The following is a 17200-nucleotide window of genomic DNA, read 5'->3' on the forward strand; positions in this document are numbered from 1 at the left end:
TTACAACTTTCTTGAACATACGTAGCTGCTCCGTTTGGCCTTCCTGCAGTCAGTTGCTTGCCATTTTCCTCGCTTCTGCACCAATACACAACTTCTTCCCCTCTTTGGAAAGTGGTAGGAACCTCTTCTCCAGTTAATGTAGGTTACAGGCTCTCCGCCGTTCCACTCCCAATGTCCAGGATTGACTTGGTCATTCAAGCCTGCATGAAATCAGTAAGACTAATCAGTGATGCTTATTGTCTCTGGAGCCTGATGGCAACACAAGCATGTTGTTTCATCCCTTAGTTAGAAAAATGCATAAAATATTATGCTGAGAGAAAAAAATCCATCTGGAAGAACACAAGTAAAATACAGTTTAATATTTCATAAGGCCATCTGAATCACAATTAGTGCCATCTGAATAAGGGAAAATATACTTTTCCACATTATTGCCTATCTAGAATGTTTTCTCTCCATCTCTTGCATGTCTATCACTCCCCAGATTTCTTTTTAGATACTTAAGATGCCAAACAGAATGTTATATTCAAGTCTGGGCAGCCTCAGATGCCTTCAGAAAATAAAATCCTGGAGATCTCTGTAGACGTTGTTTACACTGCTGAAATTAACAGTTGTAACATTAGGTTGTGTTAATTAATACAACTTAAAACACATCTTTTCACTTAGTCTCTGAGTTACTGAGACTGAGAAGCGGGTGGTGCGTTTTCAGACATGACCTGTCTTACTAGCTGGAAGAAACCAAGATCAGAAAATTTACTGACAATGGCCTTGTAGTCTTTGTTCTTACCAGAGGACTTCCCTTTCTCTCAGGTTAACAGAACCATGATATGATAAAAAACAATCCTAAACTAGCTGTAGTTTTTTAAAGTTAATTTAGAATACCTAGTAAATCCATCTCAGAAAACTTCTAAGAGCTGAAAACTGCAGTTCACAATTGGATAAAAGAGCTTAGTGCATAGACAGAGGAAGTAGAGGAAACAAGAAGGGTTAGGAGAAAGCAACGGTGCTGGTCTGTGAGCTACAGCAGTCGCAGGTGCAGAGAAGGCCCATCTGAGGCTGAGTGGTGCTTACTTGCCAGCTGAGGTTAAGCCACAGCGCTCATGACAGGAAAGGTACATAATAAGATAATAGACAGCTAAATCTGAAATCATGTGATGAAACCTTATTTAGCTGAACATCTAATTGATTCACAAGATTTACCATACCAGGTGACCACTAACATTAATGTAAATTGACCATTAACAGTAATGTAAATACTTATTTAAAGTAGAGCAAAAAGGTAAATTAGCAGTCAAAAGAAAGGTCAGATAGACAAAAGAGTACGAGCCCCATCAGAACTTATTTTACCAGCTAGCATTAAATGGGAAAGGTCTTAAGGTGAAACCAATCCAGCAATAGGCATGATAAACTCTTTGCTTTGACTTAGAAAATTAGTGAGGTAAATTATGGCTTTCAGTTGATGCCTTGCTCTGAAAGAGTAGAAGCAGAAGAAAGTTGAGGACGATACAAGGTTTGAAACCGGGGCTTGAACTGCCGCAGCAATTTCTGCTTTCCAAGGCACATAGGAACTGCAGTCCTCGGAGGGGCAGCCGGTGTACTTGCCTATCCAAAAGGGCTTCCTCCCACTGAAGTCCCACAGCCACTGCATGTGTTGTTCATTAGCCACACTTGCGAGACTCCCCAGGTATCTAGGCTCAAGGAGAGACGACAGAGTGATTAGCGTTCCACAGAGTGACAGACAGCTCCCATCAACTTCTCAACAAGGGGCACTGATTCCACTATAAAGCATATAAATAACTTTTCATGGGAAAATCACTACTTACTGGCGCAAAAGAATCATTGCACAAAGATAAAGTGTTAAGATTCTGGATCACTTGGAGAGGAACCAAAGTCCTAGGTCTGATTTTTCTAGCAGAAAAATTAAATCAGCTGGGCAACGGAAGTAACTGTGTACAGGAAATGCACACCTCGTTCATAGTCACAAACTGGGCTTCACACCTTTACCACAAATGTTGCTACGCTCTTTTCTTTGAAATAATAATCTGCAGGCACTAAAACCCCAAGCTGCTGAAATACACAGCTTCACCCATGTGGTAGCAGAGCAGACTGCTCCTTTTTAAAATGGTGTTCTGACAGAACTACAGCTTTGAATACCGCAGTTAAAATGCTGGCCATGTTTCAAAGAAAGAGCTACGTGGGTGTAATTTAGGGGTCTGGCTTGGAGTGGTAGCATGGTTCTGAGCAGTAATGTTGGGTTGCCTGCAGTGACTATGCATTTGGTTTGTGCTGGAGAGCAGTTGTGGTGTGTATTAAGCCAACGGCTTCCGCATCAAGCTAATGCATAAACTCTGCGCTGTGTTCGCACCTAAAGGATGCCAACCCCAAAGCACTTGCAAACCCTCATCAAAACAGGTTTTAAGAAAGCCAAAACCTTTTCTAGCAGCAGAGTAAGTTGATGGCATTATGACAATTGTGCTAATATCATGACCGTTTCCAGGTAGTGAAGACAGAAGATCAGTATTACTCCAAGACAGGTTGGCAGCTGTCTGGTAGGGTTTGGGATTGTGCACCCCACTTGTGGAAGGAGCTCACAAAACTTCCCCCAGTGAAACTCCCAGCAGGGGCTGTGACTGTGTCTCTCATCATGGTAAAGATTAATGCACAGTGTTGGTGCCTCTGTGTACCAAGGGTGACATGGTTCCACACTTCAGGACCCATCTACCCGAATCTCCAGTGAGCGGGGAACAAAGCTGTTATGCCAACAAACAAAAGCACTCTGAAAGTTCAGCATTCCATCTACTTCCTGAGACAAAAGCTCAAGGAAAGCAGGCCCCATTAACTCGGGGTGTCCTCCCAGGGTTACTGATTCAGGGGCTGGATGCCATTCCCCCTCAGAGTGACTGTGGGCCCAAACGTGGGGCTAAGAAAAGGTTTGGGCAGCAGTCTCTGTGGCATCACTACAGGCTGAGAAATAACAAAACCAGGGCATTTTGTTTGACTTCTGCCTAAGTACAATCGAAGCCCTGGAACTTACGTTGCTTTAAGTAAGCATAACTCCTGTTGCTTCGGTTGTTTTGGAAAAATGCAAACACAAAAGGGATCAGAGTGTATCAGTAACTGCTGTACCATTTGTGTCGTACAGTGGGGGGTCTGAGCAGGACCAGTTTCAGACTTTTACTTCACTCCCCATACCAAGGCAAGAATTCAGCACTGTGAAAGGGAAGTACTCCAGTAATTATAACATTATCTAATATTTTCTCCACAGGAGTGCTTTCTGAATACAACCTGAGAAACACACGTGACTGAAATGGGAACAACCATTCCAACTGTTACACCTCCTCAGGGGTTTCGAAGTACTGTAGGGAAGTGAGAACAGTCCTGAAGGAACGTACCGCTTACAGCGGTATTACTGGCTGTACCCCTAGGCAGAGCGCCAGACGTAGGAAATTACAAGGTAGTGTTATTTATGGAGTTATGTAAATCTACAACTCGCTAATTTAAATTACTCTAGAGAAGGGGTCATCATGCTTTATTCAAAAACAAAAAGAAAAACCCCCACACAACACTGATTTCTGTGCTAAATAAATGAATTTGATATTCTTCCTGTGTACAATAAATTTTTTACTATCAAGAGTGTCCATCATCTTTACATGGATGATGGACATCTTGTAAAGAGTGTAAAGGAAGTGTTTTGGGTAGCCATTGGGCTTGAAGTAGTATATGCAAACCAGCACAAAGACCTTTGCATTAAATTGCCCAACACGTTTAATAGAACTTGGTACCCTTCTGATAATTCTAACTTCAGGAAAAGCACACTTGACTAGCTACGAAGGCCTCTGCACCACAGGAGGACATGTGATTTGAAGTGCTGTAGTAAATCCATGTCCTGTATTGAGGGTAAGGGGGTAGGGGTGGAGGGGAGGTGTGGGGGTGCATATGGGGGGGGGCAGTCTGAGCAGCTCTGCTTATCCCAGGCTTGTGTTCAATCACCTAGGGAGTAGTTCCAGTGCCTTGAAATAAGTGCCTAGTGTTGCTACAGCACCTCGCAGAATTCAGAACATTCAGATGAGGCTGATAGACTATGCAGAGTTTACAGGAGCCCTGCACATCCAGAGTCATGGCTGAAAGTCTCTGGGTACATGAATCCCTATGCTGGAGTCCTGACCAGTAACACCAGTTAAACCAGTCACTTACAGAACTAGCACAGCACTAGGAGAGGAGGGCAGCCTGGTCCATCCACCGAGCCATCACGAAGGATCTAGCCTATTATTTTAGCTGTCATTCTGCCTGTGATTCCCAAGGACTGAGGCCACAGGCTGCTCATGTACAAACACCAAACGGAACAGCCACTGCCTTAGAGAGCTGTCAGTAAAGGCTCTGGAATCTGACCATATTTGAGATTCAATTAAATGTTCAGCTTCAAGAAGATGGAGGTATAATCTGACTAACAAAGCCGAAGACGTGACAGTGGGCTCTGTCTATCCACTGGAGAGTCCCTTCAGTGGAAGCACTGAAACCATCTCCCATGCAAATGAGTCCTGCTGCACTGACCCTTGGGGAGGACATGTTCCTACGGGATAAACAAGAACTGTAGCACAAATCACCAAAATTGCTGCTAAATCAGGCTGCTGTGGGATCACTCAGCCGTGATATCCCCCAGATGCTTCTCTTCCTGTTGCCAGGGGCCTCTCCATGCATACAAAACAAAGCGAGAGAAACGAGCTCTCGGAGCACCTTTCTCTCGGATGTATTGGGGAAGGGTAAGAAATGCAACAACACAGAGCTGACAGGTTTTTTTTCCACCCACATTATCACCGTGGCATATAGTAACTTGCATCAGGACAAGCACATTCTTGTGTTTGTACCTGGAAGCTGATTAAAAGGTTGGTATGGTATGCCACCTGCAACAAATGGGTGCAATGTGTGTCAAAGCTGATGTGAAGCCCAGATAGGTTTGCATAACCCCATGCACATACGCATAAATTATGTCTTTGCTTCCACAACAAACTGTTGCTTTGATGGAATGGAATCATAGAATGCCAGGTTGGAAGGGACCTTAAGGATCATCTAGTCCAACCTGTCAGGGCAAAAGCACAGCCTAGACAAGATGGGCCAGCACCCTGTCCAGTCAAAGCCTGACCATGTCCAATGTTGGGGAACCCACCCACTTCCCTGGGGAGTTTACCCCAACAGTAACTTGGTCCCATTACCCCTCCTTCTAAAGAATGAGTGTCCATCTTCTTTGTAGCCACCCTTTGAGTACTGGAACATAGTAATAAGGTCACTGCTAAGATGTCTTTACTCAAGGCTGAACGAACCCACTTCTCTCAGCCTTTCCTTATGTGTCGGGCTTCCTTTTGATCACCTTTGTGGCCCTACTCTGAACCATCTCCAACCCTTCCATCTCTTTTCTGTATAGCCTGGTCTCAAGTCCGTCATCTCAGGATAAGATTGTTTTTGCTAAGAAGTTAGGAGGTTGGTCATTTTGGAAACTATCACTGAAACAACTTTAACGATGTGCTTTTTTCCTGTTTTGTATAATAAAAAAGTTTATCAAGAAAATGGAAGTTTCATGCCATTTTTGTAGTAATAAAACCTATTTTTTTTCAAGAGAAATTGGCTGGTTTTGTGAGGGTCAATTCTAAGGTTTTCATTTAATGTCTCAGTTGGATCTACTAGAAAAAAAAAAGCTGAGGACTGGACACCATGCTGATTTTATTTGCTTGTTGCATATATGAACTATTTAGATGTCAGCAGAAGACGTACTAACAACTGCAATACCACAACTGGTGGTGGTGGTGATCACTGGGGTGGGAGATCTGGGCTAAAGCAAAAAATTAAATCTATACAGTTACCTTCCTGTGCAACTTCTAAGCATGTGCCTGGGGTTGTACTTCTGTAAACCAGTTCCGGACGGAGGCCAGGAGCACTCACTCCATTTACCAGGATAAAGCTTTCTCAGTCTATAGTAGTCTGACATTAATTGAACAATCACTGCCCTAAAATACATTTGCTTGTGGTTTCAGTGATAGCCTTGACTTTTCGTGGAGGCATTTAACACTGTCATTAATTTACTGTTGTACAGTTTATAATCTATGTGGCACACCATGGCCTTCAGCAAAGCTACTGCCTACATGTTCGCTTGTGAAAGACTCTTACTGTTCTCTGCAAGCCCGAGCAGCAGTGTTCCAGGTGGCCTTGTGATTCGCTACCAGGAAGTAGCAGCTGCCCTCATGATGACTCCATCCGGAGGGACATTTCTTTCTGCTTGACTCCTAAAATAAAAAGGGAAGAGGCAAAACAGACTCCTGCTCATGGTGATCTAGGTCTGTGCACTAATAGCAAGACGGGATGTGCTGTTTATGGCCTCCCTAGAATTAAATTGAACATGAACTTCAGAATGTATCAATAAAGCTACATCATTGCTTAGAAGATGTAAAGAAATAAATGCCTGCGGAGGGGCCATAATGAACAGCTTTAAAGGTGACATGAGGTTTCAGTTCCAAAAATCCCCTTAAGAGACCACATTTGTTTGGACTCCATTTTCTGTCTCCAGCACTATGTGTGAGGAATGCAGTGCAACAAAATCCAGCATGACATCTTACAAGAGAGATTGGGGTGTGTGTGTGTGTGTGTGTGTGTGTGTGTGTGTGTATGTTTACAGAATACCTAAGTGAACCTCTTTTACCAACTCCCACTCATTCTGCCACAGCCTTCATTCACTGCCTTGTGCCTGTATCCCCACTGTGCTCATGTGCATTGCCCAGGAGCACTGGAAAAGGCAACCCCAGCAATCAAGCCCTCATCAACATCTCTGGGAATCTTTTTTTCTGCTGGCAGCAAACCTGGTTCTGAACAACACCTTTATCCCCGGTACAAGTCAGTAGTTGTCAGAGGAAGGTCCTTTGCTTGAGATTCTCACTCACTGTAGACTCTGTGCTCTGATTTAGCCTACTCATGGTGACATTTTTACCTTGCTTTGGAAATTCCAGAATTTCCATATTATCCCATCACACTGAAATAACTTCTGAGTGTTTTCTTCATAATGCAAGAGCCCCTTTAATTCTGGTGTACAGGCCTTTGGAAAAGAGTAGAAGTCCTGGAAAAAGAAATTTCACTTAAACATTGGAAGGAAAATAATTACACAAAGCAAACAGGCTATGTGAAATGGATTAAATAGGTTTTATTTTAAAACTTTATGCCATGAAAACTCTTCAAGGGCCAAGCTGTTAATTTATCCGTGTATTGAGTAAACTCGGCTTTGGAGTGGGAAGGGTTAGGCTGCAGATCTCAGGGGTGTTAAATCATTTTGGAAAACAGCATGACTGAAAACAGATGGTGGAAATGCCTATGAAACAAGAGGTTTCATACCTGATGTCTTGAGCTTGATTCAAATGCTGGTTCTGCCTTATCAGCTTGTGGGGTTTCTGTCTTCCTAGAGGAGACGACATTTATCTGTGGCTGTGCTTGGTTAATTACTGACACTTGAGCCTTCTTGTTTGCTAATGCTGATGAAGTGTCATCCTCTACTTTGAGTGATACCATCCCGTGATACTTTGTTTTGCAGTACCACACAGACCGGAGAACAGGAGAGGGGAAAGAGAAGGTTAGCACATAGAAGGAACTTTTACATAAACTAAAAATAATAGTAGTAATTAAAAAACCAAGTTGTTGCAAATCAAGGGAAAATGACACTAAAGAAAAAGAAAAATGCCTACAAAAATAAAGTATTGGTCATCACAAATTGTTAAAACTGATAAAGCCTGGAAAGAACAGAATCAGAAAAATCACAGAAATGTCTGAGAGTGATCATAATGTTCTTACTTTGAAAACCACATCAGTTCCATTTCTGAATACAGATGAAGGATGAACCTGAAAAAGGTGGGAAAACAGAATGAGATGGGCACTTTCACGCAATATAGAAACAAAAAGACTTTATGCAAGATTTGGTACAAGATCTAGGCTGCAAATCATGCAGAACATGTCTTGGTATGAATTCTTTCTCTTTCAGAATGGAAGCCAGTCAACTCTGAAATCAGCCATTGAAAGTCACACGTTACAAGTGAGTTTATGAACAGATTCCACTAACTTTTAACATTATACTACCAGAGAGTAACTTAACCACCTAGCTAAACCAATATAGCTTAAGCAGGAAAATCAATGGGCAGGTTTTAAGCAACTGGTCTCTTTTTAAAATAACAGTATTTTTAGCTTTAAAACTTCAGGACCAGGTGCATAGCTTCTATGTGACTTGTTCCTTCTGTCTAAGCCATGATTTAGACAAGATTAGAAGCTGTGTAATTGCTGAATTTGCTCAATGCATGTTTCCTCCCCCAAGTCTGTTTTTCTTCCTCCTCTCTTACATACATGGAACTTCAAAATCAGTATTTTTTTCCTTCTTTGTTTTTTCCATGCAGTTTTTTTGAATAGCCCTCAGGTCTGACTCAAAACAAACTCGGGTAGTTCATGGCTCTTGTATTGTCAGGTAAGATCACTTCAAAAGTATCACAACTAAATGAAGAAATCACATCCCAATAAATCCACAAATCAGTCCATCACTGCACTACAAAAGCGTCCTACCATTCTGCCATTTCCAGTCACTCTCAGCCTGGGTCTTGACCGATTCGCCAAGCTGTGTTCCGGCTGCAGGTCCCCTCCATGCTCTTTCATCCCTTTGGGAGGAGGTGATGGGATCCCTTCCAAGGGAACATTGCCAGGCCTGGAAGCTGATGAGGAGCCTGAGGAAACTGGAAACAGCGTGCCTCTCCCCCAGAAGTCGTGCTTGCTTTGGCCAGAAGAATAGGAATAGCTGCACTGACCTGAAAGCATAAAAAATGGCAGATGGTCAGTTCTAACTGCATGAGCAGATAACTGGTCACGTTGACATGGGCAAAGAAACAGCTTGTCATTAAAAGTTGGATGGTTCTTTCCCTTGATGTGGTTGATTTGCTGTTTGTTCAGTCATCCTCGTTTGTGGGGTTTGCTGTGACACTGACTGCAACTACTATCTGTATATAGATATATTTTTATATATAATGCATTCATCTACCCACAGATCAGAATTTCAACCAAGCACCTGTGGAAAATACCTTTTTTCATGCATAGATTGGGGTTCAGAGTGCTGGTTTTGTGGTCATGGATAGACTGGTAGTTGTAACCAAAGCTGGTGATATTTCCATTGTGCCCAGATAATTTTCTCTTCAGAAACCCAGGACACTATTGTTCCTACAGAGCAGTTGTGTTGGTTAACTTCTGAGTTACATTATGAATGTTAAAGAGAAAACAGATTAGAAATTTTGAAAGGAACTTTTATAAAATAAAGCCTAATTCAATGCTACATGGGTTTTAAAAAATAAGCACCAGAAGAAAAAGCACTCTTCAGCTTTCAGAGAACTCAGCTGCTTTGTTAGTTATTTCTATTTTTTCTACAGTTGCTTCATTTTTGGTATGATTTGAGGCACACCACATCTGATTGCTGAAAGACACAATAGTAATGCAGACATAAAAGCCTAAACTGTAATGATCACTGCTGAGTGCTGAAATGTTGTGGACTGTGTTTACTAAGCATTAGAAAATGTATTGTTAAGAGCTGGGTTTAGTTGTTAGGTTTCTTTTTTGATAGGAAAAGAAATCAGAGGTGTGTAATAACTATTAAACAATAATTGGAGAGAAAATTTCTATTAGACCAAAACCCATTTTTTCCCACTTTAATGAATGACAACTGAACTCATGTTGTTATGAAAAGTGGTTTATTTCATTGTACCCCTCTCATTTCGTACTTGTTGCTTTCTCCATGCTGCGTTTCCTAAGAGGATGCATATGACTGTGTGAGAGAATAAAGGGTCTGCAACTGTCAAGCCTGTTTTCTCTAAAAAGAAATTAAGCATTTTGATCTGAAGGTGAGTGTTAGGAACAACTTGTGCTTGAAAATAAGTAGCTAGTGAGCCAAGATTGTCCCACCTTCTTAATGATGAAGATCAAAAGAGAATACCTCCTTTTGAGTCCAAAATTTTCACTACAGCTTTTGTCTGGGTGCCAAGAACAGCATTCACAGGGGAGTTCAGAACTACTTCAAAGACTTCATCATCTTCCTCTAATCCGTCATAGGTAATTGCTATATTCCACGTCTTGGTTGACACTCCTAACAGAAATAAACATTTTAATTACTCTTTAAGTGCTATTTCAATCAATCGGTGTGTCAAAGAAATATATTAATTAACATGTCTGCAGCTAGAATGGAGTAGCTGGTGTATGCTATTGTGCTCCTACCAACTGACTGGTCTCCCGCTGTTCTGCCAAATAACATTAAGTTCGAATTTGTTCCTGGGCAATGATGATTCAGTTCAAGTGCGCACGCTGTAGATGTGCGAAATGACACATGGATTTAGGACTTTCATTGCAGGTTTCAAGAGAAAATGTGTCATGTGCTTTTTATCCTGAAAGCTTAATTTTAGAGATGGAACAGTTACTGAAAATACCTACGAACAGATCAAAGACTAAGTTAGATTGGAGCACAACCTTTTAGGCAGATTTTATATCCGGCCGCAAAATTTCTACTTGCTTGCTTGCCTGTACTGGGTAACTTCAGGCTTGCATTATGGGAATGAGAAAGATCATTCCAAGATAAAGGACTAGGCTGGTTATTAACCAAAAGGCTACAAAAGTTGTTCAGGAAAAGTCAGAGGCAGCAGGACAGAAACAGATCTCAACATACACATTGCTGTCAACAAAACATCTTGGGAAATGCATCACAAAGTCAGTGCCAACATCTGAAATCAATATCAAAGATTACACGTGCAACATTCCAAAAATAAACCCACAAATCTACACCATTACAACATTTCATAGCCTGTTTCCTTGCTCTTTTCCAGTATGAAGTAATGAGCTAAGAGAAGTTGTCAGTACAAGCAGACCCATAAAGTTGGATAGGATCTTCCTCTGCTCCCTTCCATGGCAATGTATTGGTTGCTGTCTAATGTACCAATCTGTCCAGTCAGTTATCATAGTTGAGGTTTGTCTTTAAAACAACCTTTCAAAATAATGAATGAACACTGCTAACTAATAATTTAGAACTGAGAAACTGATGCTTTGAATGCAGTAATTTAGAGGGTCCTTTCCTAATGCTAAGTTTAAACTAAAGACTTCTGAGGAGACGCGCCTGAAAAAAAGTGTGTGAGGGAGCTCAGCTGGATTAACAGAGAAGCTGGCCAAAAGAGAACAGTGTGCATCTCTCCTGCCCTCGTTCACAATTAGTTTTCATGGGGCTTACCACCACATTCAGAAATACAGTAACTCCAAACTGTCCCATGCTTGGAGAATCTGCAGGGGCCAGCAGACGAAGGAAGTTCTAGTAAAGCGTCTTGCATGAAAACTCTCTGACCATTTCAGTCCAGAGGCTGGTAAATTTGACTGCATAGTATATTAGAGGAAAGAGAGCTGAAACCCTGAGTCAGCACAGTACAAAGGACTTTTTTAAACTGACCTCTTAATATAAAACTAGGAAAAAAAATAAGTGTAATGCTTGTCTCAGAGAGATGCTCATTGGTTTTGGCAGTTTTATGTGTGTTCCAGAAACACTGGAAATTAGGGCAGATTTCCACCTTTCTACACAGTTTGGGGGTTTTTATCTGCTTTCTACTAGGTGTCATCCCTTATCTACCTCTGAAAACTAACCAGCTCATTCTACACCTTTACATAAAATCTGCCTTTCTCAAGATGGGTTGTAGTGGCAGATTTCCAAATTAATCAGATTTGTGACTCTGAATTTAAAGCTCCAAGTTTTTCTATGGGACAGAAAAGCAAGGCTGGGATATATATGAATTCACCCATGGGATGCACAGCTACATAATCTCTGTAGCATGCAATGCCTTTTTCTTTTTTTCAAAATAAAAATCCTAAAGTAAAAATCCAGACTTTGGCTGGAACTGACTTACTACATTCTCAGTTTTTCAAATGCAGATAAGCACTTTTACACTAATTTTTACTATCATACACATGCCATTTATTTCGGCCTTTCACAGATCATGTGTTTTGTCTTCTCTGTAGTGACTTTCTGCCACTGAAATCTTATTTTAACTGATGTAAAGAAACCTTACTCCATTTAAGCCCAAGTAATAAGGATGCTAACTCACCAACAGCCCACCTCACTTTCAGAAAATGTGCCAGTGGCTTTAATTGTGATACATAAATAGGTTTCATTTTCTGAAATGAGAGTTTACAGTTTCAAAATTAATTATAGAATTATTCAGTGTGCTGGTTCATACCTGGATCAAATTGAACAAGCTTGGAGGGTGTCACTGTAAAGTCCTTTCCCAGCATAGCAGATATTTCGCTGACCTTTGGAAGAAAACAAACAGTAAATGCCATGCTGTGACCTATTTCACCCCATTGCTGCATTCTGCTCTGTGCTGGAGCTACTGTGCGCCTCTCCAGGGCATCTCAAAGAGACACGCCAATGCACACATGTGCTTAGGCTGAAAAAAAAAGATAAAGACCTAAAGAAAAAAAAACCTTGTGATGTGCAACTGTTGTTCTGTCCTGGTTTGCAGTTTAAACCTCATAATTGTGTGAAATCTGCTCATCTTAAAATTTTGCATTGTCCCCGCTCGAATTGCTCCGTGACAGCATCAGACAAGACTGCTGTTCACTGTGCCTGGGGACCTGCCCACACCTGATTCATGTACAGGCACATCACAGCATCCTGGATGCCATCTAGGTGATCCCACTCTGGCAGGGGGGTTGGACTAGATGATCTTTCAAGGTCCCTTCCAACTCCTAACATTCTGTGATTCTGTGCTTATGTGATTCTGGAAGACCAGCAGCAGCCTGGCCATGTTTGGCCATTTAGCTCTTTGTGAGGCCTTGGAAGAAGTGTTTGCATGCAGAGCTGTCTGTCAGCACCAAATACTCATTGGAACAGGCATGAACCCATGCATACACAAGTGTGGGGACACCAGCAGCTCCCTGAATTTTCACAGGAGATTGGCAGAGGACACTAGCTTCCATACTGTGTTCATGGTGCTGAAACAAATTTCACTGGTCTTTTTAGCCAAGTGGCAAACAGAGTCGAGTCACTGGAGTCTGTGAAGGGTAGGGTAGGGTGGCCCTCAGTGAATAACGAAATTCCCACTGACTTCATGGAAGAAAAACTGAATTTATGTTTCCAATTTGGTCTGTAATCTTGAGAAACTGTGAAGAAAACTTTTAGTGCTGTTCTAGCAAGGGTAGCTGCAAAATCCTGCAATTTCCATTTCCTGAGGAAAGACAAAATTTGTGAAAGCAAGTTGCACAAAACCTGTTTTACAAAATTAAAAACTGTGGTTTTCAGTGTAATATTTTTGACACAAGACAGATAACTGAAGGTAAGAGGGGGTTCCCTGGTTTTTTTTTTCCTGGGTTGATGGCTGTTGGGGGAAAAATGGGGGATGCTGCCATGCCTGTGGAATTGAAGCCCCTGACTCCTGGCCGCATCCATCCTGAGCAGGGAAATGAGAAGTTCCAAGGCCCCATGTCACCTAAAGCCTGGATTTTAAAGTGGCAAATCCTGGAAACCCAGCTTTGGAGCACAGTGCCAGAGGAAACTGCCTCCTGTGTCACAGAAGGTCGTCAAAACTGCTATGAAATATTCCAGTTTTGGTTAATTGGCATTTCTACTTAAAACTCAGTTCTGACGTGCCAGGAATTTTTCAGTCCTCAGTACTAGCAAGGGCAACGTCCTGGTAAATCTGGTTTGAAAGTCACGGCCTCTTCGCTGATTACCAAAATACCTTTTTAGTCTGAGGAAGGAATTAATGGGCCCCACTACTTGTTATTACGTTTCCAGCTCGGAGCTTGGCGTTCAGCTTTACCTTCACAGCGATGAAGGCAGGCTCTGCAGAGTGTCCTGCCCTGGTGATTTTCAGAGGCACCACTCCCACGCTCTCACACACTTCATATTCTGCCTGTTGCATTTCAATCCGAGACCACCGCAGCTCTAGCCTGTGGGAGAGGAGGGAAAGCCTCTGTGAAGCAAAGCCACCTCGCCTGCCACCACCACCCCCTGTGGCTCCCAGGTTCACCGAGGAGCCATTTCTCTCCTTGCTAACTTAGCCAATACACATACTGAGTCTTTGTTTCCAAATCAACATATTTGTGTGATTTGGCTGATGAGAAAGAGGAAGAGGTGGTTAATAAATCTTCCAGTCAAGCCCTGGTCTAGCCAAGAGTGAGCCTAAACCTTGTTTCAGAAGCAGAAGGGCCCTTCTCTTTGAGAAGAGCAGAATTTGTCCACAAGTAACGCCAAACAGACCAAAATGACCTGTCACTGATTCTTACCATTTCACTTTGAGCCTGTAGGTTTATTTTACTCTCACTCCCTGGCATTTTTTCTGCAACATCCTTCCTGCTTCCCACCTTCCTTCATCCATCCTCTAACCTCCCCCGGCGTGTAGGGCACGCTCTAGGACTTCACCACCTCTGTGCGAGTGCCTTCCCCGCTCCCCTTACTTTAATACTCTATGTGCTCCACTCTTCAGCCATTGCAGTGGCAGAGTCCAGGCACCTCATACACTGGATTTTAGAATTTTAAGGGATGAGAGCAAACGTCAGAGGATCACATACTGCACAGGGTCACGAATAAAGATACCGCTTTTAAAAAAGATGTGGTAAAAATTAGTGAGAGTGAGAGAGGGCTTAAGCAATGAGGTAAAGAAGGAAAATGAGATGTGCTACTTAGAAAATAACATTAGCATTTCTAAAACAAGCTTTTAGGGTTGACCAGCTCTAAAACCAGTGGAAGTTTCCTCCTGTCCTCCCATATCCTCTGATACTTATGGAGTGGGCAAGTCGTTTAGAAACAGATTAGCTTTCTTTTTGCTAAAGATAATGCATGTGCCAGATGTAGGCTGGCAGCATTCAGATAATAGTTGATTCAATTTTAATAATTTCAACATCCAAATCAGACTTTTGAACCAGTGACCATTATGTGATAAATTGGGTTTTTTTTAAAAAAAACTTTCACAAAGCTTTTAAATCCAATATTAGAAATACTACTTTTCCTTTAAAAGCCAAATTCCCATTTGTTCTGATGTCCAGTGTGGCTAACAGATAAATTCTACTTCTTTAAAACTCCTGTTTGCCATACAGAAAGTGCTTTCTCTTTGCTCTCTTTGTACATTGTGTTATGCATTGCTATGTATATAGGAGAGGCCACACTTTCCCACGAGGAGTGGCAGCATTTTAATGGTTGTTTTAATATCCGTGCACCTGCGAGCCAGCACAGAGCAGCTGGGGAAGCTCTTGGGCTGGCTGTGTTCAGATACGTTTGTGTATGGGGACATCTTTTGGCGTGGTGCATAACTGCCGAAATGCTGTCTCCGGCTCTGCTCTCTCCCCATCCTCTCTGTCACACAGCTCTCTACTCCCTTTTCCCTTGCCATAAATCCTCATTTGTGAATAGCCAGTTTATCCCAGGAAAACAGTTCCTCAGTTCTGTTTAAATAAACTGGTTGGACATTTGGGGCTATTTTAAGAAATAAAGGGAAATGTTAGCCCCGCTGCAGGTCTATACCCGCTTTTGGCCTTTATTATCGAAGCACAGTTCAGATGATACCCTAGTCATAGACTCACAGAATCATAGCATGGCATGGGTTGGAAGGGACCCCAAGGATCATAGGCCTCCAACCCCCTGCCACAGGCAGGGCCTCCAACCTCCAGGCCTGGATCGACACAAGGTTGCCCAGGGCCCCATACGGCCTGGCCTTGAACACCTCCAGGGACAGGGAATCCACCACCTCTCTGTGCAGCTTGTTTCAGCACCTAACCACTCTCAGTCCCTGATTTTTGTACGTTAGGCTTATTGTATGTCACAAGGCCATTTTGGTAATATGCTCAATATAAATTTTGCCGGTGGGTGACAAAGAGGATGTGTGCCCTCCAGATCCCTTCAGTGCTCTTTTCTGGAAGTATGGCTCTCAGCTTTTACTGCTTGGAAGCATCCCCTCCACCATGACCTCAAGCTTGTAAAAAACAACATTGCCATTGACATGGGGCAAGAGTGACCTCCAGCTGCAGGACCATGTACATGAATCAGCAGTCCCATTTGTCAGCACCTAGTATCTCAGATCTCCATATGCCCAACTCCCACTTAAACTCCATTATGGTTTTACTGTGAGACCCAAAGGCCCTTGAGAGCTGTGCCCTAGTCTGACCTGGACCTAGCCCTGTGTATTTTACCTCCCTGAGGGGAAGAAACCTTTTCTACTATGCAACCAAAGAAATGGCAGTTTGGGCCATAGCTATCTTCACGTCTGCACAGCTACAGGCCCCGTGCAGGTTGATTTGCCCCTGTGGACAGCGCGCACAGTTCACCACAGCACACACCATCGAGGGTCCCAGATACCTTTGGGGCACCGCAGAGTTTCCACTGGCATCTGTGACCTGAAACTCCAAGCTGTCCGAATTCACTTCCTGTGATAGATTGATGACATAAAGTATGATTTTGCTGTTTAAATCCTTTTGGCTAAATCCTTTCCTAATAAATCCACCTGGGAAAGAACAGAAAAATTCAGTTGAATCAAAAGCCTGTTGAGAAGAACGACATAGCTCATATAGGCTTCTTTCAACATTTGTTCATGTTGAACAGCTAGAAAATTTGAACTCAGATAAACCTGATCTTATAGCTGAACAGCAACATCCCAGCTCATTATTTGCCAATCTATGCCTGTGTGACACGTTTATAAAGTGGCCAAGTTCAATATTAATCTTTTTTTTTTCTTGACACAAGCAAAGATAGTTTCTCAATGGCAGCTATTAACAATCATCTCAATTCTTTGAGAATTCAGGTTTCAGTGTAAAAGTTTCCTTGCTACATTCAAACCTTGCCCAAAGTTTGCTAGGAAATTTAGATTTGCTCTATCGAGCAAATATTAACAGGGTAGGTTTTAGAATCTGCTCTGATACATACCAAAACACAGAGATTATAGAAGACAGTACCTGTTGTTGTATTTTCTAGGTGGCCATAGTGAGGACCTCGTAAAATCTTAAAAATTATTTTGTCATCTTCTGTATTGGGGTCAGATGCCTTCAGGGACCTCGCAGTAATATAGATCCCATAATTCCCATTCTTCAGCAGTTCAACATCAGAAAGGCACTGGAGATGTACAATTTTTGGTGCCATTTTGTCCAAATGATCCACCTAAATCAAAGTTAGACAAATGTATACTCA

General features: G+C 42.3%; 1 protein-coding gene across 1 annotated transcript in view; it reads right to left on the bottom strand.

Moving 5' to 3' along the window:
- FREM1 (FRAS1 related extracellular matrix 1) overlaps positions 1-17200 on the bottom strand; it is a gene marked incomplete at both ends in the record, with an annotated part of 56762 nt that continues 39562 nt past the window's right edge. Inside the window, 12 exons of the mRNA XM_084278955.1 lie at positions 1-200; positions 1600-1685; positions 6157-6272; positions 6971-7096; positions 7369-7551; positions 7822-7869; positions 8578-8816; positions 9989-10138; positions 12261-12333; positions 13845-13974; positions 16376-16520; positions 16969-17170. Of these exons, the coding sequence (XP_084135081.1) occupies positions 1-200; positions 1600-1685; positions 6157-6272; positions 6971-7096; positions 7369-7551; positions 7822-7869; positions 8578-8816; positions 9989-10138; positions 12261-12333; positions 13845-13974; positions 16376-16520; positions 16969-17170 (1698 nt within the window). The remainder of the gene's footprint in view (positions 201-1599; positions 1686-6156; positions 6273-6970; positions 7097-7368; positions 7552-7821; positions 7870-8577; positions 8817-9988; positions 10139-12260; positions 12334-13844; positions 13975-16375; positions 16521-16968; positions 17171-17200) is intronic.

The sequence above is a fragment of the Gallinula chloropus genome (assembly GCF_964237585.1).
Source record: "Gallinula chloropus genome assembly, chromosome: Z".
Taxonomy (NCBI): domain Eukaryota; kingdom Metazoa; phylum Chordata; class Aves; order Gruiformes; family Rallidae; genus Gallinula; species Gallinula chloropus.